Raw genomic sequence first — 27,936 nt, forward strand, 5'->3', positions numbered from 1 at the left:
GAAACATCTCACAGTCCATTTGTCTAGTCAATTGCTCTGATCCCAAAGGAAAGTAAAACTTCCCTTATCTTTTTTTTAATTTTTTTTACTGTTTATTTTTTATTTTTGAGACAGAGACAGAGCATGAACAGGGGAGGGGCAGAGAGAGATAGGAGACACAGAATCCGAAATGGGCTCCAGGCTCCGAGCTGTCAGCACAGAGCCCGACGCGGGGCTCAAACCCACAAACTGTGAGATCATGACCTGAGTGGAAGTCGGAAGCTCAACCGACTGAGCCACCCAGGCACCCCAAAACTTCCCTTATCTCTTGAGAAGGCCAACGGTTATATCCCTGAACTAGGTCTAGAGGGTAAGCCCCGAAATGCCAGGAAAACCTGTACACTTTCACTCCGGGATACATTACATTTCAAGGACGAATGAGGTATTTGCACACCAAAATGCTGACGTAAAGGAAGGGTTCCTCTTTAGAAGCAGAGAAAACAATTTTTCTTTGTCACTTGCCCGTGGGGTATCGGGCCACTCCTGTGGGACAACTGAGCTGGCCCTTAACGCAGTGCCCTGGAGGTAAAACTAGGTCGAAGAGGCAGTGGAGGTGGGGTGGGGGTGGGCACAAGATAGGCTCTTATTTACTGTGACTTGTTTATTTTTTTTAAATTTTTTTTTAACGTTTATTTATTTTTGAGACAGAGAGAGACAGAGCATGAACGGGGGAGGGGCAGAGAGAGAGGGAGACACAGAATGGGAAGCAGGCTCCAGGCTCTGAGCTGTCAGCCCAGAGCCCCACGCGGGGCTCGAACTCATGGACCGCGAGATCGTGACCTGAGTCGGAGTCGGACACTTAACCGACTGAGCCACCCAGTCGCCCCATACTGTGACTTGTTTAATCTAAAAATCTCTCTCTGATCCAGAACGCTTCATTTAGGCATTCAGAATAAGTTAATTTTAAGTAAGGTGAAATAATAAAATCTATTTTAAGTATTAAAACATCAGCAGAGTAAATTGCCATCATAGTGGTATTGAGTCTTCCAATCCATAAATATGGTCTCTGTCTCTTCACTTAACTAGATCTTAATTTTTCTCAGAATTTTGTTGTACAGTATACAATGTAACTTCCTCAAAGGTTTATGCCTGAGTATTTTTATTCATTTGGATGTTATTGTGAATGACATTGTTTTCTTCATTTTTGGATTTTTTGTTGCCAAAACGGTACAATTGCTTTTGTACATTGGCCTCGTAGCCTGCAACGTTGCTAAACTCATCTATTGGTTCTAGAAGTTTGGACCCGCCTCCGCCCTCCACCGCCACCTTTGGTGGACAGGTGGATAGGGAGGATTTTCCACATACAAGATCATATGGTCTATGGATACAGACAGTTTTACTTCCTCCCTTCCAATTTGTATCCTTACATGTATATTTTGCACCTTATTGCACTGGTTAGAACCTCTGAGTATAGTGCTGAATAAGAGCGGTGAGACAGACATCCCTGCCTTGTTCCCAGTTTTGGTATGTTATAGATTCACTTTATCAGATTGAGGTTTTCTCTTCTATTTTGTTGAGAGAGGCTTTCTCTTCTATTTGTTTTTCACTTTTCTATTTTTTTAATATGAAATTTATTATCAAATTGGTTTTCATACAACACCCAGTGCTCATCCCAACAGGTGCCCTCCTCAATGCCCTACACCCACTTTCCCCTCCCTCCCACCCCCCCATCAACCCTCAGTCTATTCTCAGTTTTTAAGAGTCTCTTCTGGTTTGCCTCCCTCCCTCTCTAACTTTTTTTCCCCTTTCCCCTCCGCCATGGTCTTCTGTTAAGTTTCTCAGGATCCACATAAGAGTGAAAACATACGGTATCTGTCTTTCTCTGTATGACTTATTTCACTTAGCATAACACTCTCCAGTTCCATCCACGTTACTGCAAATGGCCAGATTTCATTCTTCTCATTGCCAAGTAGTATTCCATTGTGTATATAAACCACAATTTCTTTATCCATTCGTCAGTTGATGGACATTTAGGCTCTTTCCATAATTTGGCTATTGTTGAGAGTGCCGCTATAAACATTGGGGTACAAGTGCCCCTATGCATCAGCACTCCTGTATCCCTTGGGTCAATTCCTAGCAGTGTTATTATTGGGTCATAGGGTAGATCTATTTTTAATTTTTTGAGGAACCTCCACACTGTTTTCCAGAGTGGCTGCACCAATTTGCATTCCCACCAACAGTGCAAAAGGGTTCCTGTCCACATCCTCTCCAGCATCTATAGTCTCCTGATTTGTTCATTTTGGCCGCTCTGACTGGCGTGAGGTGATATCTGTGTGGTTTTGATTTGTATTTCCCTGATGAGGAGTGACGTTGAGCATCTTTTCATGTGCCTGTTGGCCATCTGGATGTCTTCTTTGGAAAAGTGTCTATTCATGTCTTCTTCCCATTTCTTCACTGGATTATTTGTTTTTTGGGTGTGGATTTTGGTGAGTTCTTTATAGATTTTGGATACTAGCCCTTTGTCCGATATGTCATCTGCAAATATCTTTTCCCATTCCGTTGGTTGCCTTTTAGTTTTGTTGATTGTTTCCTTTGCAGTGGGGAGGATTTTTATCTTCATGAGGTCCCAATAGTTCATTTTTGCTTTTAATTCCCTTGCCCTTGGAGATGTGTCAAGTAAGAAATTGCTGCGGCTGAGGTCAGAGAGGTTTTTTCCTGCTTTCTCCTCTAGGGTTTTGATGGTTTCCTGTCTCACATTAAGGTCCTTCATCCATTTTGAGTTTATTTTTGTGAATGGTGTAAGAAAGTGGTCTAGTTTTATTCTTCTGCATGTTGCTGTCCAGTTCTCTCAGCAACATTTGTTAAGGAGACTGTCTTTTTTCCATTGGATATTCTTTCCTGCTTTGTCAAAGACTAGTTGGCCATACTTTTGTGGGTCCAGTTCTGGAGTCTCTATTCTATTCCATTGGTCTATGTGTCTGTTTTTTGTGCCAATACCATTCTGTCTTGACGATTACAGCTTTGTAGTAGAGGCTACAGTCTGGGATTGTGATGCCTCCTGCTTTGGTCTTCTTCTTCAATATTACTTTGGCTATTTGGGGTCTTTTGTGGTTCCATACAAATTTTAGGATTGCTTGTTCTAGCTTCGAGAAGAATGCTGCTGCAATTTTGATTGGGATTGCATTGAATGTGTAGATTGCTTTGGGTATTATTGACATTTTAACAATATTTATTCTTCCAATCCATGAGCATGGAATGTTTTTCCATTTCTTTGTATCTTCTTCAGTTTCCTTTGTAAGTTTCCTATAGTTCCCAGCATCTCAGATTTTGTACATCTTTGGTTAGGTTTATTCCTAGGTATTTCATGATTCTTGGTGCAATTGTGAATGGGATCAGTTTCTTTATTTGTCTTTCTGTTGCTTCATTCTTAGTGTATAAGAATGCAGCTGATTTGTGTACATTAATTTTGTATCCTGTGACTTTGCTGAATTCATGTATCAGTTCTAGCAGACTTTTGGTGGAGTCTATCGGGTTTTCCATGTATCATATCATGTCATCTGCAAAAAGTGAAAGCTTGACTTCATCTTTGCCAATTTGGATGCCTTTGATTGCCTTTTGTTGTCTGATTGCTGATGCTGGCACTTCCAACACTATGTTAAACAACAGCAGTGAGAGTGGACACCCCTGTAGTGTTCCTGACCTCAGGGGGAAAGCTCTCAGTTTTTCCCCATTGAGGATGATATTAGCTGTGGGCTTTTCATAAATGGCTTTTATGATGTTTAAGTACATTCCTTCTATCCCGACTTTCTCGAGGGTTTTTCTTAAGAAAGGATGCTGAATTTTGTCAAATGCTTTTTCGGCATCGATTGACAGGATCATATGGTCGTTATTTTTTCTTTTATTAATGTGATGTATCACATTGATCGATTTATGAATATTGAACCAGCCCTGCAGCCCAGGAATGAATCCCACTTGATCATGGTGAATAATTCTTTTTACATGCTGTTGAATTCGATTTGCTAGTATCTTGTTGAGAATTTTTGCATCCATATTCATCAGGGATATTGGCCTGTAGTTCTCTTTCTTTGCTGGGTCTCTGTATGGTTTGGGAATCAAAGTAATGCTGGCTTCATAGAATGAGTCTGGAAGTTTTCCTTCCCTTTCTATTTTTTGGAACAGCTTGAGAAGGATAGGTATTATCTCTGCTTTAAATGTCTGGTAGAATTCCCCAGGGAAGCCATCTGGTCCTGGACTCTTATTTGTTGGGAGATTTTTGATAACCGATTCAATTTCTTCGCTGGGTATGGGTCTGTTCAAATTTTCTATTTCTTCCTGTCTGAGGTTTGGAAGTGTGTGGGTGCTTAGGAATTTGTCCATTTCTTCCAGGTTGTCCAGTTTCTTGACATATAGTTTTTCATAGTATTCCCTAATAATTGCTTGTATTTATGAGGGATTCATTGTAATAATTCCATTTTCATTCATGATTTTATCTATTTGGGTCATCTCCTTTTTCTTTTTGAGAAGCCTGGCTAGAGGTTTATCAGTTTTGTTTATTTTTTCAAAAAACCAACTCTTGGTTTCATTGATCTGCTCTATAGTTTTTTTAGATTCTATATTGTTTATTTCTGCTCTGATCTTTATTATTTCTCTTCTTCTGCTGGGTTTGGGATGTCTTTGCTGTTCTACTTCTATTTCCTTTAGGTGTGCTGTTAGATTTTGTATTCGGGATTTTTCTTGTTTTTTTGAGATAGGCTTGGATTGCAATGTATTTAATCATGAAGGGGTGTTAGATTTTGTCAAATATTTTTCGGTGTCGAATCAGAGGATCATGTGGCTTTTATTCATTATTATATTCATATGGTATGTAAAAATAATTGATTTTGGATGGTAAAACAAGCTTGCATTCCTGTGGTAAATCCCACCGGGCCATGGCATATAATCCCATTTATATATTGCCGGATTCAGTTTGCTAATATTTTGTTAAGGATTTTTCTATCTGTGCTCCAGAGTAATATTGGCTTGCCGTTTCTTTTTGTGATATACCATCTTAATCCCTTTGTTTATTTTTGGAATGATCTTCTAAGTGCTTGCTCGAAGGATAACAATATGCATCTTTGACATACTAGGTTAATATTGGCCTCATAAAATGAATCAGAAAGTATTCTCACTCCTTTAATTCCATCAATGTATGTACGTTCCAATACTTTCTCTGTTTCTTTTTAAGCCAGTTTGGCTAATGAGTGTGATTCTAGAAATTTCTCCCCTTTCACTCAAATTGTCTAACTTGTTGGCACAATTTTGGTAGGGCTTGTAATGATGTCCCCTCTTTAATTCCTTTTGGTAATCTCTGTCTTCTTTTTCTCTTGGGCAACCTAGCTAAAGGTTTACCAAATCAGCCGATCTTTCCAACATAACTAATTTTTTTCTGCTGTTTTTCTGTTGATTTTGCTCTAACCTTTAATATCTCTCCCTCCCCAAACCAAGTCCACCCCCTCTGACAGCAAAGCTGCTGTTTTTTTTTCCAGCTAGGCCCATACTGGTCAAACTGTTCTTGCTCTCTCCAACCAAGGTGGGGTGCATGGGGAGGTGGAGGCTGAGGGGTCCTCAGGCAGAAAGGCCTCAGAAGGCCTCATATTCCGTTGGTCTTACTGAAACCATCACAATTTTTCAGGAATGAGTGCTTCCCACTGCTTTTGTTTGTTCGATTTCCAGAGTCCTGAAATGAGTGTTTTGACAATTTTGTGCAGAGGTTTCACTGGCTGGCCACTGCATGCTGCCATACCCATTGGTGGCATAGAATTTTAGAAGAACAGAAAACCATATGCTCTAGACCCTTTGTTTTTAATAAAAGGGCATACTACATATTCCTTGAAGCCCCCTTCTAAGCCTATGATTTCACAATAAACTGACTAAAAAGAGAAGGAGAGTGGCCCAGGCTACTTTGTCTCTGAGACTATTTTCCTAAAGCCCACTCTATCTCTAACTCATCAGGAATCTTAGGTTTTTATCTCTGTGCCTCATATGTGTTTCTCAGTATGAACCAATGCACTGTTTGGATCAGTATTCAAGCATTATAAACGTGAAATAATTTCCAAATCATAGCAAACTCTCTAAAAGAGGCTTAAGAATTAGAAGATATAGTGGTATCTGTTGGGGAGGATAGGCTTTAAGCATATTTTACAATTTTGGAAAGATTTACCATTTATTATGTGGATTAGAGAAATCAAGAGTCCTAAAGTCTGGGAAATGACAATTTTTTTTTATTTTTAATTATCTTCAAAGGATTTTTTGCTTAAGGATTATTTTCCTTCTTTCTTTTCTCTTTATCATTTTCTTTACTAGCATATTCTTCCCTTGGTGCTATAAAAACCCAAGACTGTCCTATTAACGGTGACAAATTATTCCCCTTAAACCAACAGTTTTAATTACCCTTCCTTTTCTAGAAGTGAAACACTATGACACAGGGTGAGAGAAAGAGCAAGAGAAAATAATTTGCTTCTCTAAGTCACCCCATAACACAATACATAGGCTTAAAATGGGTAAGGGCTCTCAAGGTTTTAAAAGATGGAGAAGACTGGTACCAAGAAAGAGATTTCTCATACATTTCTTATTACGAAAGGTCTACTTCTATTCTCCGTTGGGGTCCTCAAGGATGCCAAAATAGATTCTGCCTTTCTTGATAATGCAAACATTTTCTTTGCCTTGTTCAAGTTATTTCCTATAGTGCTATTTCTGTCATGTTCAATTTTCTAAATTGGTATGATAGCATTTGCTACTGGTTACTAAACATGACAACATTTGTGTTATTACACCATCAGAACATTCACTGACCTGATTCCTGAAAAAAACAAAAACCAAAAAACAAAAAAACTACCAAACATAATGCAGATTCCCTTCTCCCAACCCAAATTGCAGTATGGTGAAGCCACTATAGCACCAACTATCCTTGGCAAACATTGTCGCAGACAACAAAAATATATACCCCCAGTATATATGCTTATTGAGATACTATGCTGAAGTGTAACAGAGTTTAGCCACTCAGCTTAATAGCAATGAAACGAGAAAGCCCAATAAAAAAGCAGCCGGTGGACAGCGTAAAACCTGAGGACAGGACAGATTTACATTCACTTGGTGGCATACACACAGCAGAAATATTAGGTCGTTCGTGCGTATTTCTAGATAGCATTTAATAATTTTAAATGCCACCAATGTTTTAACTCAAAAACAGAGGGGGGAAAAAGAGTAGCTTTTCCCTCGTTCTATATTCAAGGACACTGGTCAAACACCAGTCTGTTTTCCAGAGCTTTCTGTTTTCCATTTTCCTGCTGTAGATGGAACAGCATCAGCCCTCTGGACAAAGAGATCCAGAGCCCATCCACAGTTCTTAAGACTGTCTCCAAAAGAATATAGGAAGGGAATAAAGTAGGATCCTTAAGTGAGAAGAAAATCCCCCTCTCTCCCTCTGAGGTAGAAATAAAAATGTTGTTCTCACCTGATGGAAGAGAGGGCTGTGTGTCACAGGGATTCCCAACCCACTAAAGCACATTCCCAGGACCATATCATCGGGGGCATCATTGCTGTAGCAGCGACACTTACTGGCGAGAAGTCTCCTGATTGCTTCTCTGCTGAAGACCATTCTAGTGGGAAGCCAGAGCAGACAGAGAAAGGGGTTAGAGCAGCTCCTGGAGACCGTTAATCTAAATAAAGAAATATAGTTGAGAGGCCACACTCTTAAAAAGACACAGACCTCAGCAGTGTTTTATATCTAATAGTTGTTCGGGGGGAAATGTTTGGTGCTTTCTACAAAAGGAAATTTTACTTTGAAGAGGTGTTTACCTATCTAATAGGCAACTGTATGTCTTCATAGATTTCTTGAAAACGAACACTATACAATGGTTTTTTCTTAATATGCCATTGGAAATTAGAGTAGTTCTTTAGTTGGAACACTCTCAGTGAGATCAGTAACAAAATCCACCAACATTCCCAGCAAGTAGATGGGCCCAAGCACCTTACTCGTACAGGTGCTGACTGACAATAATATCAAATCTACCTGGAACAACCACGCATTGTCCAAGTGATTCCAAGTCTGCAGAAGCGTCCTTAAGGTGATTTTGAGAAAGAGAAAGAACAAAGAGAGAGAGAGAGAGAGAGAGAGAGAGAGAGATTTGCCCCAAATAGTGCTAGGATGCTACTTGACCTGGTACGTTGGGTGCTTTCCAGTGGAACTCATGCCCAGTCCTGCCTTTCTGTGCCCTCCTCAGATGTCGCGTAAGGCTAGAAACTGTAAAACAACATTTTCCAGTTTCCCTTGCCATCTAAGACCCGGCTCCAACCTGACAATGAGGGGCACAATCCTAAGGGGGTGTGGGGGAGCCGGGGGCATCTGCTTCTGGCTCCGGCCAGCCCTGTGACAGACGCAGGTGTTGGTGGGCAGCTACATACAGGCTCCAGCAGAGCAGGCCCAGGGCAGCAGAGTGGTGATTGTGGTCCCACAGCAACAGCGGGGGGCCAGGCCCAGGACTGGCTCAGATGTAGTGTCGTGACCCAACAGCAGGACCGGCCACAGCACCCCTCAAGAACAGGCTCCAGAACACGGCCTTTGCTTTGTTCTTCTAGCCTTTGCTTTGTTCTTCTAGCCTTTGGGGCAGTAGCAGCTTTCTGTAGTTACCAAGCTCTAGGTAAGGCCACTTGCTCTGTTTTCTCCCTCCAGCCCTTTCCAGCCCTTTCCAGCACATCTGTAACAAGTTCCTGCAATAAATCCTCCTCTTTTTAAAATATAGATTGGTCCCCAAATGTAGGACCACCTGGTCCTACAGTAGTAATGAATCTTCTCATATGATGAATAATCCAATAGCTGATAGGGCTGAAGGGGCTAATATGGTTCACAAATTCATTCCCAATAGGCAATGACTTCCTTGAAGGCAAAACTGTCTCAAACTTATCCATATATTCCCAGAGCCCAAATACAGGGCGTCGCACACAGTTAAGCATTCAGCAAAATCGGACGCGTCAAACAAGTGGGAACGAAGCTGCCTTTACAAAGACCTTTTTCCCAGGGAGGAGGGAGCTCTGTGGACCAGTCTAGTAGGAAGGAAAACAGGACAAAGACCTTGAATACAATCCCTGATGCGAAACTCAGCTGGGCTCAGTCCAATGTAGCTTAACACCAGTGACCATGTGCTGGCAATGCAACGGCACACAGGACATTCTCTCTGCCCCGGCGAAGAGGCCAGAAGGCACGATGAGACAAGACCAGACAAGAGGAAAAAGCAGCTCTTTAATGAAGATGATACAAGGAAATCGGACTACACAACTAGAAGAAACAGTTCTGGGGGCGCCTGTGGGGCTCAGTCGGTTAAATGTCCAACTAGGGCTCAGGTCATGATCTCATGGTTTGTGAGTCTGAGCCCCGCGTCAGGCTCTGTGCTGACAGCTACAGAGCCTGGAACCTGCTTTGGATTCTGTGTCTGTCTCTCTCTCTCTCTCTCTCTCTCTGCCCCTCCCCTGCTCATGCTCTGTCTCTCCCTCTCAAAAATGATTAAACATTTAAAAAGAAGAAGAAACGCAGTTCTGGGGCTCAGTCAGGTAAGCGTCAGACTCTTGATTTCAGCTCGGGTCACGATCGCACAAGTTTGTGAGTCAGAGCCCCACATGGGGCTCTGTGCTGACAGTGCAGAGCCTGCTTGGGATTCTCTCTAGTTCCCTCCCTTTCTGCCCCTCCCCTGCTCTCTTTCTCTCAAAATAAATAAACTTAAGAAACAAAAAGAAGAAGAAACACAGTTCTTGTGAACTGTACCAAAAGGAAAACTGTACATATAAAAACTCACCAGAAGTCCTCTTTCTCTCAGAGTCCAGTGCCCCCCAGTGACTGGGGTAGCATCTACATGCTGAGTCAATCTCCCGCTCACCTACCTGACCCCAGGAAAAGGGTCTATGTGAGGGAACATGCATCAGCTATAAACAAACACTTCCCTTAAAACATGTATCTGATGCTATGTCAAAGGGAATTTCCTAAGTAAACTGCACTTGACTTTGAACAATGCAGTGTTTGGGGGCCAGTCCCATGTCCAGGTTAAACTCTGATGATAACTTTTGACTCCCCCCAAAAGTTACCTACTAATAGCCTAGTGTTGACCAGAAGCCTTCCTGATAACATGAACAATAAACACAGTGTATGTTATATGTATTATACGTTGTTTTCTTACAACAAAGTAAGCTATGAAAAAGAAAATGTCATTAAGAAAATCATAACAGGGTGCCTGGGTGGCTCAGTCGGTTGGGCCTCTGACTTCGGCTCAGGTCACGATCTCACGGTTCGTGAGTTCGAGCCCCACGTCGGGCTCTGTGCTGACAGCTCAGAGCCTGGAGCCTGCTTCAGATTCTGTGTCTCCCTCTTTCTCTGTGCCCCTCCCCTGCTCGTGCTTGGTCTCTCTCTGTCTCAAAAATAAATAAAACATTAAGAAAACAAAATCATAAGGAAGAGAAAATACATTTATAGCACTGTACTGTATTGGGGAAAAAAATCACATACAAGTGAACATGCCCAATTCAAATCCATGTTGTTTAAAAGCCAACTGTACTTGTATCCCAATCCTAGCTATAATCGTGTTTATCTTAAACCCAATTTAAGTCAAAACACTTTATTTTTTTCTTTTGCCAGCATCTAGTAGCACGAGAAAGCAAAGGGAAGCCCACTCTTTTCTCCTGGCCTACTCTCTGAAAAATCTGTATTAGTATTTTTTTTTTCTATTTTTCCCTACTCACACAGAACAGTCTTATGTTAATTAGCCACATAAACTAAGTACACATGAGTCCTTAATTACACTTGTTTATTAGCATGCTGATGGGTTATTTCAAAAAGAAGTTGCCCCCCAAAATGGAAAACTACCAAACATATCATGGTATATCTGCTCTATCCTCCAACTTTTTTTTTTTTTTTTAATTTTTTTTTTTTTCAACGTTTATTTATTTTTGGGACAGAGAGAGACAGAGCATGAACGGGGGAGGGGCAGAGAGAGAGGGAGACACAGAATCGGAAACAGGCTCCAGGCTCTGAGCCATCAGCCCAGAGCCCGACGCGGGGCTCGAACTCACGGACCGCGAGATCGTGACCTGGCTGAAGTCGGACGCTTAACCGACTGCGCCACCCAGGCGCCCCTATCCTCCAACTTTTAAATATTAAAGAGATGTGATTTCTTTTCATATAGAGCATACTAATTCTAAGCATAAGGAAAACTGAAATGGGAGGCAAGGGCTTGCAGAAGGCCGTGCGCGCAAATCAAGAGCACATACAGAAGATAAAGTGCATCAGAAACGTGCCCGCCCCTCCTGCTCTTCTAGCAGACGGACGGGTCAGGGCTATCTCAGGGTAACACTGGCCCTCAGCCCCTTTCCAGTATGGCTGCCAAAGAGAATGGTGACATCCTGATCACAGCTTCCTACCCAAACAGAGGTAGGTATTTCAGAAAAGAAAATGGTTGGTTATTGAATAAACTGTCTCCAGATACCTGAATGTTCAAGGAGTAAGCAACAAAGTGAAAACCAGACACTTGGATTCAAAGAGGGCAAAGGTCTCATTTTGCAAACACACAATACCTCCACACCAATCACTGGAGTCCACACTCCTGATTCAGCTCTGCTTTGTGGGGCTTAACAGAGACAGTTGAAGGCAAGGGTTTCCACAGACTTAACTGACTGTAAACCAGTGAGAAAACAAGAAACGCTTTTCACACTACAACCATGTATATGTGTCGTGTGTGCACAAAACGAAAAACAAAATTTCACAAGACGATACCTGCCCTTACCACGTGTGATAGACTATGATATTTCAATTTTATTCTATTCCATTTTATAGTACACTGTTTTTAAATGACGACTATGATCCATTCATTGGTGTTTCAAGCCCTTAACTGATCCTGACTTGCTATTTAAGAAAAATCATGTAGGGGCGCCTGGGTGGCGCAGTCGGTTAAGCGTCCGACTTCAGCCAGGTCACGATCTCGCGGTCCGTGAGTTCGAGCCCCGCGTCAGGCTCTGGGCTGATGGCTCAGAGCCTGGAGCCTGTTTCCGATTCTGTGTCTCCCTCTCTCTCTGCCCCTCCCCCGTTCATGCTCTGTCTCTCTCTGTCCCAAAAATAAAAATAAACGTTGAAAAAAAAAAATTTTTTAAAAAAAAAAAAAGAAAAATCATGTTGGTTCTTAAGCTCGATCATCAGAAAGTCTACTGAGAAATCATTTAACATTCTGTCTGCAGCTTTTTTCACAGGTTGATACGAGACAGTCTTGTGATGAATGCTTCTGTATCTTTGTAAAAGTACCATTAGAAACAGAGTATCATACCAGTCGTTAGTTATATAAAGATCAAGGCTCAGTGTTCATGCATTTGTTTACTCATTTATTCACTGTACCTTGTAAAAAATGAGTCCCTCTGCTAGGAAGTAAAGATATAATGAGAAATGAGACACAGGTGCTGCCTTCAAATAATTCATCATTTAGGTGGAAAACAGAAAGGTAAATAGGCAATTAAATGATAATGGGTTGCATAATATGCTATGAAAGTACATTTGAAAGGCATCAAACCCAGATTTGAGAGGCCAGACTAGGCCAAAGGCTTCCAGGAATAAATTATAGCTATATCATGTCCAAAGAAATGAGAAGGATGAGCCGGGTGACAAAGACAGAAAGCTGGGGAGGGGAAACAGTGCTGTGTGGAGACCAGCAGACGCCAGTCTGGGGGAAGAGGAAAGAAAAAAGGCCTCTGAGGACTTGAAATAAGTCCAGGAATTCTTTAAGATGACAGTGCAGGTGAAGAAGCCTAGAACAGTAAAACAGCATCTGCCAAGATCATGAGAGGCCAGGTCTTGACCAGGAATTCCGACTTTATCCTAAAGGTCACAGGAGGTTATAAAGGAGCGCAAAGGCTTTCATTCTCATGGTAATGAAAAAAAAATCCAAATAAAATTAAAATCACAATAACTTATGGCATTGTTGCAGAGATGGGGGGTATGAAGCGCAGATGAACTCATTTCTAGAGAGAGGAATCCTTCCCAGACAGGTGGCAAGCTGGGGGGCAGGAGGCGGGGAGAAAAGACCAGCTAGAGACATTAGCCCCAAGTCAGTGGCCTCAGCAGCACCCACGGAGGCTGTGGACCCGGAAGACTGAAGGTGATTAAAACGAGGCCTAATCCCAGACCAGCCTGACTCCTGTCGGAATCCGAACGACCGTCTCCTAGTCTTAGATGCCAAAGGTAGGGAAGGGCTCGCGCTCTTGGGGAAGAATAAAAGCCAGAGAAGCGCGTGAAGGCCTCTGAGCAGGAGGGCACCAGGAGCAGGTGTGGTTGTAGAAAGGTCTCTGTGGCTCCAGGGTGGTCGACAGCAAGGAGTGGAGGAGATGGGGAGCCATGGCAGGAGCACGCACGTGAGAGATGGTGTGACCTAGATCAGAACTGAGGAGGTGGAGACAGAAGGGATATTTAGGAGACAGAACTGACACGACTTGGTAACCGGGTCGGCTGCAAAGTCCTGGGGAACGAGGAAGAGAAAGGACAAAGCAGACTCAGAGGTCTCTGGGGCAGGAACTCACGCATGCCACGTCTTCCCTGAGGGAACACCACTGGGAAGACACTAAAGCAGGGGCCAGGGTCAGAGGCAAGGTCAGGATGGCAGCGCTGGGTCTCATGTCCTGGGAATCACGCCAGTGGACAGGGCCTCCAGTGGGTGGATGTAGGAATCGGGAGGTCTGGGGAGAGTTGCAGGCTGGGGATAGAGCTTCGGGTGTTTTCAGCACAGCCACGGGGGTGGATAAGATCACCAAGGAGAATACAGAGTGAGAAGAGGACACCAGAAAAGAGGCCTGGAGAACACAGGAACAGGAAGAAGGAACTGAGAAGGAATGATCAGAAAGGCAGGAATACACAACGACAGGACACTGTTCTGGAAAGCAGGAGAAAGGAGCATTTCAAGGAGTAAGCAGTCACCTTTGTCAAAGTCGGCTAAGAGGTCAAACAAGAGGAAGATCGGGAGTCCGCCCCTGGATCTGGCTACGTGGATGCTGCCGGAAACCTCGGCAAGACAGTTGAGGTGGGAAGCCAAGCGTGGCGGTCACATGGAAGTGGGAGCTGGAGAACAGAGATCGTGAGTCCCGGGTTCTTACGATGACTTGAAGGGGAGAAGAGGGAGGGTGCGGTGGCAGGAAGGAGTTTTAAGATAGCAAAACTGGAGGTGGTAGGAAGTCCACAGTAAGAAGGTAGAAGCTGAACACGTAAGAGTTAACAGTGCCGTCTTGGTGGTGACAGTGCCCGCCATGGGCCTGGGAAGGGGAGAGGTGACACCCATGCGGTGTAGATGCCAGTCTGGCACTGCCCTGTGAGCTCCTGTAGGGAAGGAACTGTGGCTTCCGTTTGCATCCCCAGTGCCTATGCCCACCAGGCTTGTGGAGTGAATGAGCAACCAGCTGGAGCAACGAAAGGCCACACTGGCTAGGTGAGGTCAAGTGCCATTTCAGGCTTCAAGGGCCAGTCTCAGAGATAACAGTGAAATCCAACAGGCAAAGAAGGAAACCAAATAGTGTTCTTGGCCATCACTTCTGTGTTAAAAGTATGTTAGCCCATATGTGCCACAAAATATAGAAACCCATATGCAAATAATAAGACCCCGTTCAAAGGCAGAAAGTTCCGACTCAAGGGATACCATACCCTGATTCTTCATTGGCTTCACCACCTCACCCAGAAAACTAAATGCATTACTCTAAAGCTGCAAATAGCTTGAGCCTTTTTTTCTTTTTTAATTAAGAAGTCAATAGTCGTTGGCCTTTACCCTTTGGCGTCTTTTCCAAGGCCTACCTGGACCCCCATCTCCTGTTGCTAATGACCTCAGGTGGAAGCATGCCACTGCCCAACAAAGATCAGTACTCCTGCCCAGGCCCAGTAGATAGTCTTTATCACAAGGCAGGTTGAGCAGTGGCTGGGGCCATTTTTTCCATCTTGAATCCATTCAACATAATACCATCTCCTCCAGTATTGCACAGTCCTAATACCCAAGCTGCCGCCCCTTATGCTCGTGACTCTCAGAGCTTTATAAACCAGTGCCAAGAATGTTGCCAAGCACATAGTGGACATTCAACAAATACCTGTCGAATGAATTTAAATCACTGTATTTCATAACGAGTTCAGATCCTCCCGAAATCAATCAATAGCAAAAACTGTGGAAATAATAGACTAACTGCTCAAGTGACGTAGCCATATAAATCAAATCAGAATCGTCCCCTATAAGAGATCCGGCATAGGCAGATGCTTCATTTAAAAACACTGACTTTGGGGGCACCTGGGTGGCTCAGTCGGTTAAGCGTCCGACTTCAGCCCGGGTCACAATCTCGCAGTCCGTGAGTTCGAGCCCCGCGTCGGGCTCTGGGCTGATGGCTCAGAGCCTGGAGCCTGTTTCCGATTCTGTGTCTCCCTCTCTCTCTGCCCCTCCCCCATTCATGCTCTGTCTCTCTCTGTCTCAAAAATAAATAAACGTTAAAAAAAAAAAATTAAAAAAAAAATAAAAAAAATAAAAACACTGACTTTGGGGGCACCTGGGTGGCTCAGTCAGTTGAGCATCCGACTCTTGGTTTCGGCTCAGGTCATGATGTCACAGTTTGTGAATTCGAGCCCCACGTCAGTGCCTTGGGATTTCTCTCTCCCTGTCCCTGTCCCTCCCCGGCTTGCTCTCTCTCATTCTCTCTCTCAAAAAATAAATAAACATGAAAAATGTTAATTTTTCACTGTCATTTAAAATCTATAAATCTGACACAAATATCACTTAACTGCTTAAGTGATATTCTATACTACTCTTTTCCTAAATGTGATTTATTAGCAATAGATCATTTAAAAGTCTAGTGACTTGTTTTCTGGAATAAAATCTATATCCAAATTTCTTTCTCATTAAAACAAGCAAAGCTAATTGTCTACCTAGAGGCAATCATTCCTCTAGGGAAATTTCTACCAAGTCCCTCGACATCCATTTATATTTCTCCAAGGGGTAAAACATTCTTTGTGGTGAACCGTTCTCATATTTAGGAAATTTCATGTTTACTTTCCTATTACAGTCACAGCTACCATTTACAGAGCACTTATGTATCAGGATTGGTCCCGCTGCCACACGCCCAGCCCTGGATCACAGAAACAGAAGTGAGTGCTGAGAGCATCTGCAGAAAGCTCTGTTCATAGTTACCCTCCTCCTCCCGTGACGTAGCTGTAGCCTCCAGTGCCCAGGCCGTAGCCGTAACGCTCTCCCAGAAACAGCGGTTCGCTGGAGTCGTAACAGCTAAGCAAGTGCTGGAGCCTGGAGATGCTAAGATTCCAAAGAGAACATAAGCAATAATTACTTAACTCAAATGGGTTTCCACGCTAAAAAGTTGACGATTCTCACATCCCACCAGTCACGTTATATACTACTGTACGGAAATCGCTTAGAGATGAAATTCAAGTGATTTACGGAAGAAATTCACTTAAAAAGAAGAAAAAAATGGACACTGTAGATCCCTGGAAACAGAAGAGAAACTAAAAAACAAGGGGCTTACTCCCCGGTTTTAATAAGCCCCTGCAAGAACATGGCTGCCTCCATGGGGTGGGTAGGGTGGCAGGTTAAAGAAGTTGAGGTGGCCAGTGTACTGTTTAGCTCACGTCTACCAGTCCTGTTTCCCAGTGAGCGTGAACCGTCACATCTCTTCAGATGTGCTTGGCGTAGGAGCACTGACAACACTGACTCCATCTTGGCCCTCCATCTTGTCCTCGCCTCTGGCGCACTGAATGCGCCACTTTAGATAATAGCAGAGAGCCTCTGCCCAGGTGGTGCCACTTTAGATAGCTACCCTGTGAGGGCACCCCCAGGCCCCTAGCTCCATAAAACCTGGAGAGTGGCAGAGAATAGCTGCATATTACTGTCCTGGCTGATAGGCTGACCATCCGTAAGTTTCCCTGAATAAAACCGTAAACAGCTTGGAGTGGCTTGCTTCCTTTTTCAGCATTAAAGTGCCTTCTCAGTCTGGAGGATACATTACTGACCCTCCTCCAGCTTCTAACACTTGGCGTAGCGGACAGGAGACTGAAAATGAAACAAGCCAGGGAGGGGTAAAGGAGGCGAAGCCAGGAGAAGCCCACAGTCCACGCGGGGAAAGCCTGTGGTCCCTTGGGGGAAATCCCAAGCTTGCTAGCCAGGCGATTCGGCCAGGTCTTGTGAGCGTTTCAGACCAGCGTGTGAGTACAGAAACGCCCTAACCAACACGGGTCTGAGATGGTGGTGAAGCAAAAGGGCCAAGAAGGGGTGGTAGCTTGGGTCTTAGGACTATGGAGGAGATGGTATTATGCTGAATGGATTCGAGATGAAAACGTGGCCTCAGCCACGGCTGAACCTGCCTGGTGATGAAAGATTATATACGGCAGGCGTGGTCAAGAACTGCAGGCAGTTGGCTAATCTGATTGGATAAATGCTAGCATTAAGAAACCCTGGCCTAACAAGGAGGCTGTGCCCTCCCTTCTGTTGCAGCAGACCTCTGTGGAAGAACTAGGGATGAAGTGTGCCATTTACACGCAGCATTTCGGTGGCCCAAATGAAGCATGACTTTCCTCTTGTATGAATGACCGTATCTCAGCCCCAGGAGCGTGGTATGGGACTTTAGAGGTTGTTCTTGCCCCTGTGGCTAAATGGCCCATTGCTACGGTAGCTACTATGGCTGCAGACTTAAGTGAGATTCAGAGACTCCCTTATGAGGGAAATAGATTAAAAAAGAGGGAAAAACGATCCCACTGATGAGAAAATGGCAGAAAGGGGGCCTATCAAGATTTGTAAACAATGGTAGCAATACCGAATATTATCTGGGACCCCGAGAGAAAATATAGACAAACAACCCAAGTTGGTCTTGCTGAGCCTCCAGAAGGCATCGCCTGATGGAGAGCAGTTTACTTCCTTGAAGGCAGGCTAAAAAAGCTGGGTGTGTTGCCCAGTGCCCCTCTGCTAATGGAAAAATTTCGGGGTGGACACAGACTATTCCTGGAAACTAAGGGTTAGGCCAGCGTTTCCCTCTAGTGCATGCAACAGTAGACAACTGGGGGCCCCATTATTAACTATTTGTCTTTCACTAACCATCAGACTGTGCTAGCTCTAATATTCACTGGCTAAATGCACATTTATCTATGGAAATGCCTCAAAATTTGGGGGGGGGGAGAAATAAAGGCAAAAATGGTAGTGAAATAACTAGGCATCGGGGGTATTAATGCCAGGTGTTAGTGGTGAATTGGATGTAACTTCACATCCAGAAGGGCTTGGCTGGGGCTCGTGGTAACAATAAAATGGGAAATCAATTACAGTTATTTGCATAAGTTCAATAACAATATGTTCTTATAACAGGACACCATTGGAAACCTTGATTACCAAGGCTTTGGAATGTCACATTGGAAAGAGACACGTATAGACTCAAATATGGCCAAACAGCCCTAAGGAACTAAGGTTGACTTTATAGAGCCAAGGAAATTCCTTGGAAAAAAATGGCCTGCTACCTTGCTTACAGGTTCCTGAGAGTCCTACCGTGCAAGTCAGGAAGGTCACTTGGGGACCTCAAGAAGAGAGGACTTAATTCAAATTAAAGGTATTGCAGGTGGGTCTGATGGCAAGTATTTGACTTGGCTTCTGGCCTCCAAAGGCTGTAAAAGGCTCAAACTGAAATTCCCTATGAGAAGTTCCAGAAAAGCAGACTTAAAAGAACCCAAATGGCCCATCATCATTCTTGTTGCACGCATGTAAACATTTAGGCCAAGTTTGTTAAAAGTGGACTTGTTTTACAAACAACTTAGTCTTAATTTGACTACCTTTGATAGAAATGAGGGTGATTTTAGAAAAAAATATTTCAGTAACACACTTTTATGGGCGTTAGATTCTATTTCTGGTTGAATGTTTATTTACCTATAAACCAGGGGCTAGATCCCGAATTCTTCTGGCTTCCGTGCATTTATGGCTCACTTACTACCTGACTGCTTGCACTCTACAAACCTGACTTTGAAATCACATTGGCAGGACCACCTCCTGAAAAGAGACCACTGTTTAACTGAATGGACCTAACTGACCTTGTTATAAAATGGAGAATGAGATGCTAAGACTATATACAAGACTTCCAAAACAGTGGTTACAAAGGATGGGAGCTCAGCTGAGCTGTAGGGAATATCTGCAGTGGGATGCAATGGCAACTTAATTCGTGAAATCCTGCTCTACACCCTTTTCCAGCAGGAAGCAGCTAGAGGGGTCGTTACCCCTACCCCTCAAGAATGAGGAATGGTTCAGGGCGCCTGGGTGGCCCAGTGGGTTAAGCACCTGACTCTTGACTTTGGCTCAGGCCATGATCTCATGGTTCACGGGATGGAGCCCTGAGTCAGGCTCTGCGCTGACAGCATAGAGCCTGCTTAGGAGTCTGTCTCTCTCTGCCCCCTCCCCCCCCACCTTGCATGTGCACTCTCTCTCTCTTAAATACACATTAAAACAAAGAATGAGGAATGGTGAAAAACCAGGGGTGGTACTGGTTCAACTCACGTTGCTATTTATACTGCTGCTGTGGCAGGGGGGTACAAGTCCCTTCCTGACATCTGGCTCTAAGGCCATTGTGAAAGAATGGCGGGCAAAGATGGCACGGGCTAAAAAGATGCCAGAGGTGGAATGTGGGAGTGCTAACAACATTGACTCCATCTGTGGGACGCCATCTTGCACAGGTGGCACCACTTTGGATAACTGGCGGCTATCGGGTGCACAGATGGTGCCACTTAAGATAACTACCCATGACCTCCCCACCACGCCCCTCACTCCATAAAAGCTGGGGGAAGGTCCAGATAAAGGCTGGGAATAGGGGCGGAGATTAGGAGCATATTACCGCCTGGATCTTCTGTCCGTTGGCCCACCCGACTGCCTGTCGGTAAGTTACCCTGAAGAAAACACAGCGAACGGTATAGAACAGCTTTGCTTCATGTTTCGGTATTAATGTACCTTCCTGGTTTGGAGGACACATTATAAACCTCCGCCCCTTTCTAACACTTAGTACTTTTTAAATTTTAATGGCCCCCAAACAGAATTTTCGAGATACAAATGAGGTCCATGTCAGGCCCGTGGCTGGCAGGTGGGCAAACGGATTTTGTTAGACGTTCCAGGAAACCTTTCAATTACGGTGCACAACCACACATCTGTTTCCCCCGAGTAAGGCCACATAAGTTGTCTTTTTACGTCTACTTATGTATATACCTTCTGGCACCTATATTTCTTTGTCCTATGTCAACAAGATAGCTTTAAAAGGGCAGTGAGAATATCCAGGAGCTGGTCAGAGAAAGGCCTGTAGCTAGAGCTGCCATGAGGGTAAAGAAAAAGATTTCATAGGAAAATAAAATCTAGAAGTAACCTTTCAAAGGTGAGACAAAGGCTAATATTAAGAAGGGCTAGTTTTTCCATGTTTTAAGAACTTGTACCGCTTACAAACGCCTCGTAAAGTCCTTCCACTATTTGTTCTAAACTAGAGCTTTCTGGGTCACACACCACCAAATCCTAGGTTCTCTCGTGGTATTAATCAGTGTTCCCCAAAAAAAGAAGTTCTGTGATCAGTTTTGGATTAAAATTTTTTAATTAGCTAAGTAAATTCCAATGTTTCTCAAGCCTGATGAGCATCGCGTATCTCCAAGAGGGAGATAGGATATCAAGGACTTCTCTACGCTATTAATCATAAATTCTTACAAAGAAGTATTAACATCTAGAACACTAGTGTTCTAGGATTTCACTTTTCTTCTTTTGGGGGACAGGTGGGGTCTTAAACCCAAGTGGAGATGCACAAAGTGGAAAGAAGGACATCGCTTCAATCCACACTCGTGCATCTTACACAAATACCCCAGCCAATAAACCTAAAGCTGAAAGCGAAGAAAACCAATTTAATGTATGAAAAAATTGCCTTAAAATGTGGTGCTAAGAGTTGACCAGTTTGCTGATCATGTTTATATGTGTCTGCAGGTCAAGGCCTCTGACAATACTGACAGTTTCTGAGTGGCCAGAAAACGTTATCCTTAAAACTATTCTGTTTTGGGCACACAAGGTAAACATTCTGGGCACCCAGTTTGGAATCCATCCTTAGGAAATTAGCGAATAACTCTGCGGAGAAAGGTAAGTAAATATGCAGATACCTAGTAAGACGCCATTTGGTTATAGAGAATTTATTCTTATAGCTCTCTAAGGAAACTGTGGCCTTTGGCTGGTAAAAGTTTGTGTTTAAAAAAAAACATTGGAGGGGCGCCTGGGTGGCGCAGTCGGTTAAGCGTCCGACTTCAGCCAGGTCACGATCTCGCGGTCCGGGAGTTCGAGCCCCGTGTCGGGCTCTGGGCTGATGGCTCAGAGCCTGGAGCCTGTTTCCGATTCTGTGTCTCCCTCTCTCTCTGCCCCTCCCCCGTTCATGCTCTGTCTCTCTCTGTCCCAAAAATAAATAAACGTTGAAAAAAAAAATTAAAAAAAAAAACATTGGAAACCAATTTGACAATAAATTTCATATATAAAATAAAAAAAAAATAAAAAAAAAAAACACCAACAAAAAAACAAACAAAATTTCAAAGACCTCTAGGGCAAATTTATATCTACTTCTTGACCTAGGAAGAAACGTATTTCTCTTTCTCCTGCATATTATAAAAATACCGATTCAGTCCACAACTTGTAATTTCTTTGGTTAAAATAACTGGGATTTAACATCTCATCTGGGTTTCTTATTACCTCAACCCTTTCCCTACTCACAATATCATTTTAAAGCTGAAGAATCATAAACGGAGTCTGACAACCCTCATATACTTTATTTTGCTAAAAACTGTAAACGTGGATAAAACAGACAGATATCTAATTCTATCCAAATGGATTGGCTATTAATCCAGGAAAGGAACTTTATTCACAATCTGTTACCATTTCAGACAATTCTGAGGCACAGAAATGAAGAAAAATAGTACAGCAACACTTTAGATTACATGCTATCAAATTTATATGAACACAGTGCTGCATATAGACTTTAACAGCATAATACTGATTTTGCATATACTGGACACACAATACTACCAAAGTTTCAGGTGTACAACTTAGTGATTTGACAAGTTTATACATCACATTATGCTCACCCCAAGTATAGCTACCATCTGTCCCATTAACATCGCTGTTACATTTACTGTATTCCTCATGCTATTTTTCATTCCCATGACTGACTCATTCCATAACTGGAGGTCTGTATCTCCCCTACCCTTCACACATTTTGCCCAGCGCCCCACTCCCCTCCCCTCTGGCAACCATCGGTTCTCTGTATTTATAGTTCTGATTCTACTTTTTATTTTTTTGCATTATGCTTATTAGTGGAATCATAAGTCAGCCTGAGAAAGACGAATACCTTATTTCACTTAATACCCTCTAGGTCCACCCATGTTGTCCAAATTGCAAGATAGATCTTTTTTATGGCTGAGTAATATTCCACTATAGATATATACACCACATGTTTATCCATTTACCTATCGATGGACACCTGGGTTGCTTCCATGTCTGGGCTTTTGTAAATAATACTGTAATAAACACAGGGGTGCATATATCTTTTCAAATTAGTGTTTTCCTTTTCCCCGCATAAATACCCAATAATAGAATTATCAGATCATATGGTATTACCATTTTTAACTTTGTAAGGAACCTCCATACTGTTTTCCACAGTGGCTGCACCAGTTTGCATTTGCACCAGCAGGGCAAAAGGGTTCCTTTTTCTCTACATCTTTGTCAACACTTGTTTCTTGTTTGATTGTAGCCATTCTGACAGTTGTGCAGTGATATCTCATTGTGGTTTTTATTTGAAGTGCCTTCAAAATTATTGATAATGAGCATCTTTTCATGTGTCTGTTGGCCACCTGTAGGTCGTCTTTGGAGAAATATCTATTCAGGTCCTCTGCACATTTTTTATTTTTATTTTTTATTTTTTAATGTTTTTATTTATATTTGAGAGAGAGAGAGAGAGAGAGCAAGTAAGGGAGGGACAGAGAGAGCCGGAGACAGAATCCGAAGCAGGCTCCAGGCTCCGAGCTGTCAGCACAGAGCCCAACACAGGGCTAGGACACACAAGCTGTGAGATCATGACCTGAGCTGAAGTCGGATGCTTAACGGACTGAGCCACCCAGGCACTCCTCCTCTGCCCATTTTTTAACTGGATTCTTTTTTTTTTTTTTTTTTTTGGTGTTGAGTTGTAGGAGTTCTTTATATATTTTGGATATTAACCCCTTATTCGATATCATTTCCAAATATCTTCCCCTCCCATTAAGTAGGTTGTCTTTTTTCACCTCTTTGGTTAAGTTTATTCGTAGGCATTTTATTTTTTTTTGGTACAATTGTAAACGCTACGTTCTTCATTTCTGTGACTTTGTTGTTAGTGTATACAAACACTACCGATTTCTGGGCATAAATTTTGAATCTTGCAACTTTAGTGAATTCATTTATTACCTCTAGTAGTTTTTTGGTGGGATTTTTAAGATTTTCAAGTATAGTATCATGTCATCTACAAATAGTGACAGTTAAACTTCTTCTTTACCCAGTATGAATGCCTCTTATTTCTTGTTAGACTACCACAGCTAGGACTTCTAGTACTATGTTGAATATAGTGGTGAGAGAAGACCTCATTTTTTTTTGAGTAGACTCCATGCCCAGTGTGGAACCCAATGCAGAGTTTGAACTCATGACCTGAGATCAAGAGTCAAATGCTTAGCTGACTGAGCCACCCAGACACCCCATCTTTTTTCCAATCATAGGGGAAAAGTTCTGTTTTTCATCACCGAGGATGATCTTGGCTATCAGTTTTTCACATACAGACTTTATTATGTTTGATTTAGTGGGAACACACCACTTTTGTTGAGACTTTTTGTCCTAAATGGATGTTGAATCTTGTCAAGTGCTTTTCACACATCTATTGAGATGATCATATGATTTTTATGCTTCATTTTGTTAGCTGCTATCCGATTTTTTGGAAGCCAGATAATATTCCACTCAAACCCATTATGGCTTTTATTTTTTAACATTTTATTTGGAAAAACTTCAAGATTACAGAAGAATTCCAAGGGCAGTACAGTGGAAAGAACTCTTTTATATATCCTTTACCTAAATTAGCCAGTTGTTAGCTCTACCCCATTTGCTTTATCGTTCTCTCTCAATCTTTGTAGACAGATATTCATCTGTGTATATACACATGTATGCATGTGTGTATACATGTGCATTATGTGTGTACATGTGTGTGTATAGATAGATTTTCTCTTTTCTAAAGTATTTGGGAGTAAACCTCATACATTATGTCCCTTTCCCCCTAAAAACATGGAATACATCATTGTGTATTTCCTTAAAATGGGAAAAATTAAGAGTTCAAAAACTTTAACATTCATTCAGTAAATTTCTTAAAAAGTTAAAACATATAGCTACTATATGTCCTAGGCATTCCACTCATAGGTATTTAGCCAAGATAAATAAACAGGTATCTATACAAAGATATGTACACAAAGGTTCACAGCTGCCTTAATTAGAACTCCAAACCTGAAAACAAATGCTTTCATCTAAGCTACCACCCATATTCCAAGGTTATCACTCGACCCGATGTTCATTGTGGCTCATTTTCCCTTCAGTACAGGATGAACCCCAGGGTCCCTTATTGCATTTATCATATCCCTTTATTCCCCCTTCATCTATAATAGTTATTCAGCTTCTCTTTCTTTCATGACACTGGTATTTTTTAATAATAAATGCACCTCCCCTGTTTTTAACAGAATGATCCTCATATTGGGTTTGTCTGGTGTTCCCCCATGACAAAGTCTAGCATATATGTTCCCAGTCACAGTATTATGTATGTGTGACACTGTGTCTGGCCCTTCTGTTCTTCACTGGTGATATTCCAGTCAAGTTGTTATCTCACTTCTCCACTGGACAGTTACTTTTTCCATTGCTATTTTTTTAACCCCAGTATAATTAATGTACAGTGTCCTATTAGTTTTAGGCATACGATACAGTGACGCAACAATCCTATACATTACTCAGTGCTTATCATCTGTTTCATCCATTCCCCCTCCCAATCCCACCAGTTTAGTTCTACCCAAACCACCAGTTTATATTCTAGATTTAAGAGTCTGGGGGTTTTGTCTATTTTTCTTTGTTCATTCTGTTTCTTAAATTCCACACAGGAGTGAAAGTATATGGTATTTGTCATTCTCTGATTTATTTCACTTAGCATTTTACCCTTTAGATCCATGCATGTTATTGCACATGGCAAGATTTCATTTTTTATGGTTAATATTCCTGTGTGTGTGTGTGTGTACACACTACCTCTTTATCCATTCATTTATCAGTGGACACAATGGATACTGAGGTTGCTTTCATATTTGGGCTCTTGTAAATACTTTCAAGAAACACAGGAGTGCACACATGTATTTGAAACAATGTTTTCATATTCTTTGGGTAAAAAATCCAGTAGTGGAATTACTCGATCATATAGCAATTCTATTTTTAATTTTTTAAGGAACCTCCACTGTGTTATCCACAAAAGCTGCACCAGTTTGCACTCCCACTAACAGTGTATGATTGTTCCTTTTTTTCTAAATCATCACCAATACTTGTTGCTTCTTGTATGTTGGATTCTAGCCATTCTGACACATATAAGGTAATAACTCACTGTGGTTTTGATTTGCAGGTCTCTGATTAGTGACATTGAACACCTTTTCAACGTGTCTGCTGGCCATCTGTCTTCTTTGGAGAAATGTCTGTTCATGTCTTCTGCCCAGTTTTTAACTGGATTATTTGTGGTTTTGGTTTTAAGTTGTAAAACTTCTCCATATATTTTGGATACTACGCCTTTTTATTTTTTTTATTTTTTTTTTCAACATTTATTTTTTTGGGACAGAGAGAGACAGAGCATGAACAGGGGAGGGACGGAGAGAGAGGGAGACACAGAATCGGAAACAGGCTCCAGGCTCTGAGCCATCAGCCCAGAGCCTGACGCGGGGCTTGAACTCACGGACCGCGAGATCGTGACCTGGCTGAAGTCGGACGCTTAACCAACTGCGCCACCCAGGTGCCCCCTACGCCTTTTTAGATACGTCATTTGCACATACCTTCCCCCATTCAGTAGGTTCTCTTTTCATTTTGTTGATTGTTCCTTTGCTGGGAAGAAGCTTTTAATTTTGATATAAAGTCACCAATAGTTTATTTTTGCTTTCGTCTCCCTTGCCTCAGGAGACCTATCTAGAAAAATGTTGCAATAACCAATGTCATAAAAGTTACTACCTATGCTCTCTTCTAGGATTTTTATGCTTTCAGGTCTTACATTTAGGCCTTTAATTTAGAGTTTATTTTTGTGTATGGTGTAAGACAGTGGTTCAGCTTATTTTTGCATTATTTCATTATTAGCATTATTTTAGCTGTCCAGTTTTCCTAGCATCATTTTTTGAAGAGACTTTTTCCCATTGCATATTCTTGCCTTTGTTGTAGATTAATGGACCATATAATTGTGGGTTTCTTTCTGGGCTCTCTCATCTATTGATCTTTGTGTCTATTTTTTTGCCAGTACCTTACAGGTTTTAATTGTTATAGCTTTGCAGTATATCTTAATCTGGGATTGTGATATCTCTAGTTTCCTCTTAGGATTGCTTTGGCTATTAGGGGTATTTTGTGGTTCCATACAAATTTTAGGATTATTTGTTCTAGTTCTGTGAAAACTGCTGTTGGTATTTTGATAGGGATTGCACTGAATCTATAAATTGCTTTGAGTAGTATGGACCTTTAAATAATATTTATTCCCCCAATCCCTGAGCATGTAATATCTTTCTATTTGTTTGTGTCCTCAATTTCTTTCATCAGTGGCTTATGGTTTTCAGAGTTCAGGTCTTTCACCTCTTTGGTTAAGTTCATTCCAAGGTGTTTGTTTTTTTCTTTCTTTTTTTTTTTTTTTGGTGCAATTATAAATGGCATTAATTTCTACTTCATCATTAATGTCTAGAAATGCAACTGATTTCTGTACATTGATTTTTGCAACCTGTGACCTCACTGAATTCATTTATCAGTTCTAGTAGTTTTTTCTTGGGACTCTTAGGATTTTCTATATAGGGTATTATGTCCTCTACATATACTGGAAGTTCTACTTCTTCCTCACTGATATGAATGCCTTTTATTTCTTGTCTGATTTCTGTGGTTAGAACTTCCAGTACTATGTTAAATAAAAGTGGCAAGAGTGGACATCCTTGTCTTATTTCTGATCCTATAGGAAAAGCTGTTTTGCATCATTGAGTATGATGTTGTGGATTTTTCGTATATGGCCTTTATTATGCTGAGGTATGGTCCCTCTAAACCTATGCTGTTGAGGGTTTTTATCGTGAGTGGATGTTGTACTTTGTCAAATAGTTTTTCTGCATCTATTGAAATGATCATATGGTTTTTATCCTTTCCCTTAATGTGATATATCCTACTGATTTGCAAATACAAACCACTCTTGCATCCTGGGAATAAATCCCACTTGATCGTGGTGAATGATTTTAATGTATTGTTGGATTCAGTCTGCTGATATTTTATTGACGATTTTTGCATCTATGTTCATCAGGATATTGGCTTGTAGTTCTCCTTTTTTCTAGCATGTTTATCTGTTTTGGTATCAGGGTAATGCTGGCCTCATAGAATGAATTTGGAAGCTTTTCTTCCTCTTCTATTTTTTGGAATAGTTTGAGAAGAATAGGTGTTAACTTTTCTTTAAATGGTAGAATTCAACATTTGAGTCTGGACTTTTGTTTGTTGGGATTCAATTTCCTTGCCGGTAATCACTTTGTTCAAATTTTTGATTTCTTTCCAATTCAGTTCTGGGAGGTTGTATGTTTCTAGGAATTTATTTCTTCTAGGTTGTTCAGCATGGCATATGGTTTTTCATAATAGTCTC

The 27,936-nt window shown here is 41.9% G+C and overlaps 1 protein-coding gene across 1 annotated transcript in view; it reads right to left on the bottom strand.

Moving 5' to 3' along the window:
* Nucleotides 1-27,936, bottom strand: part of B3GLCT (beta 3-glucosyltransferase) — a 121,403-nt gene that overhangs the window by 6,730 nt on the left and 86,737 nt on the right. Inside the window, exons 14-15 of the mRNA XM_086717633.1 lie at nucleotides 16,191-16,310; nucleotides 7,472-7,676 (exon numbers count right to left, since the gene is read on the bottom strand). Of these exons, the coding sequence (XP_086573759.1) occupies nucleotides 7,472-7,676; nucleotides 16,191-16,310 (325 nt within the window). The remainder of the gene's footprint in view (nucleotides 1-7,471; nucleotides 7,677-16,190; nucleotides 16,311-27,936) is intronic.

Source organism: Puma concolor, chromosome A1 (assembly GCF_028749965.1).
Source record: "Puma concolor isolate L17-30 chromosome A1, mPumCon1.1.hap2, whole genome shotgun sequence".
Taxonomy (NCBI): domain Eukaryota; kingdom Metazoa; phylum Chordata; class Mammalia; order Carnivora; family Felidae; genus Puma; species Puma concolor.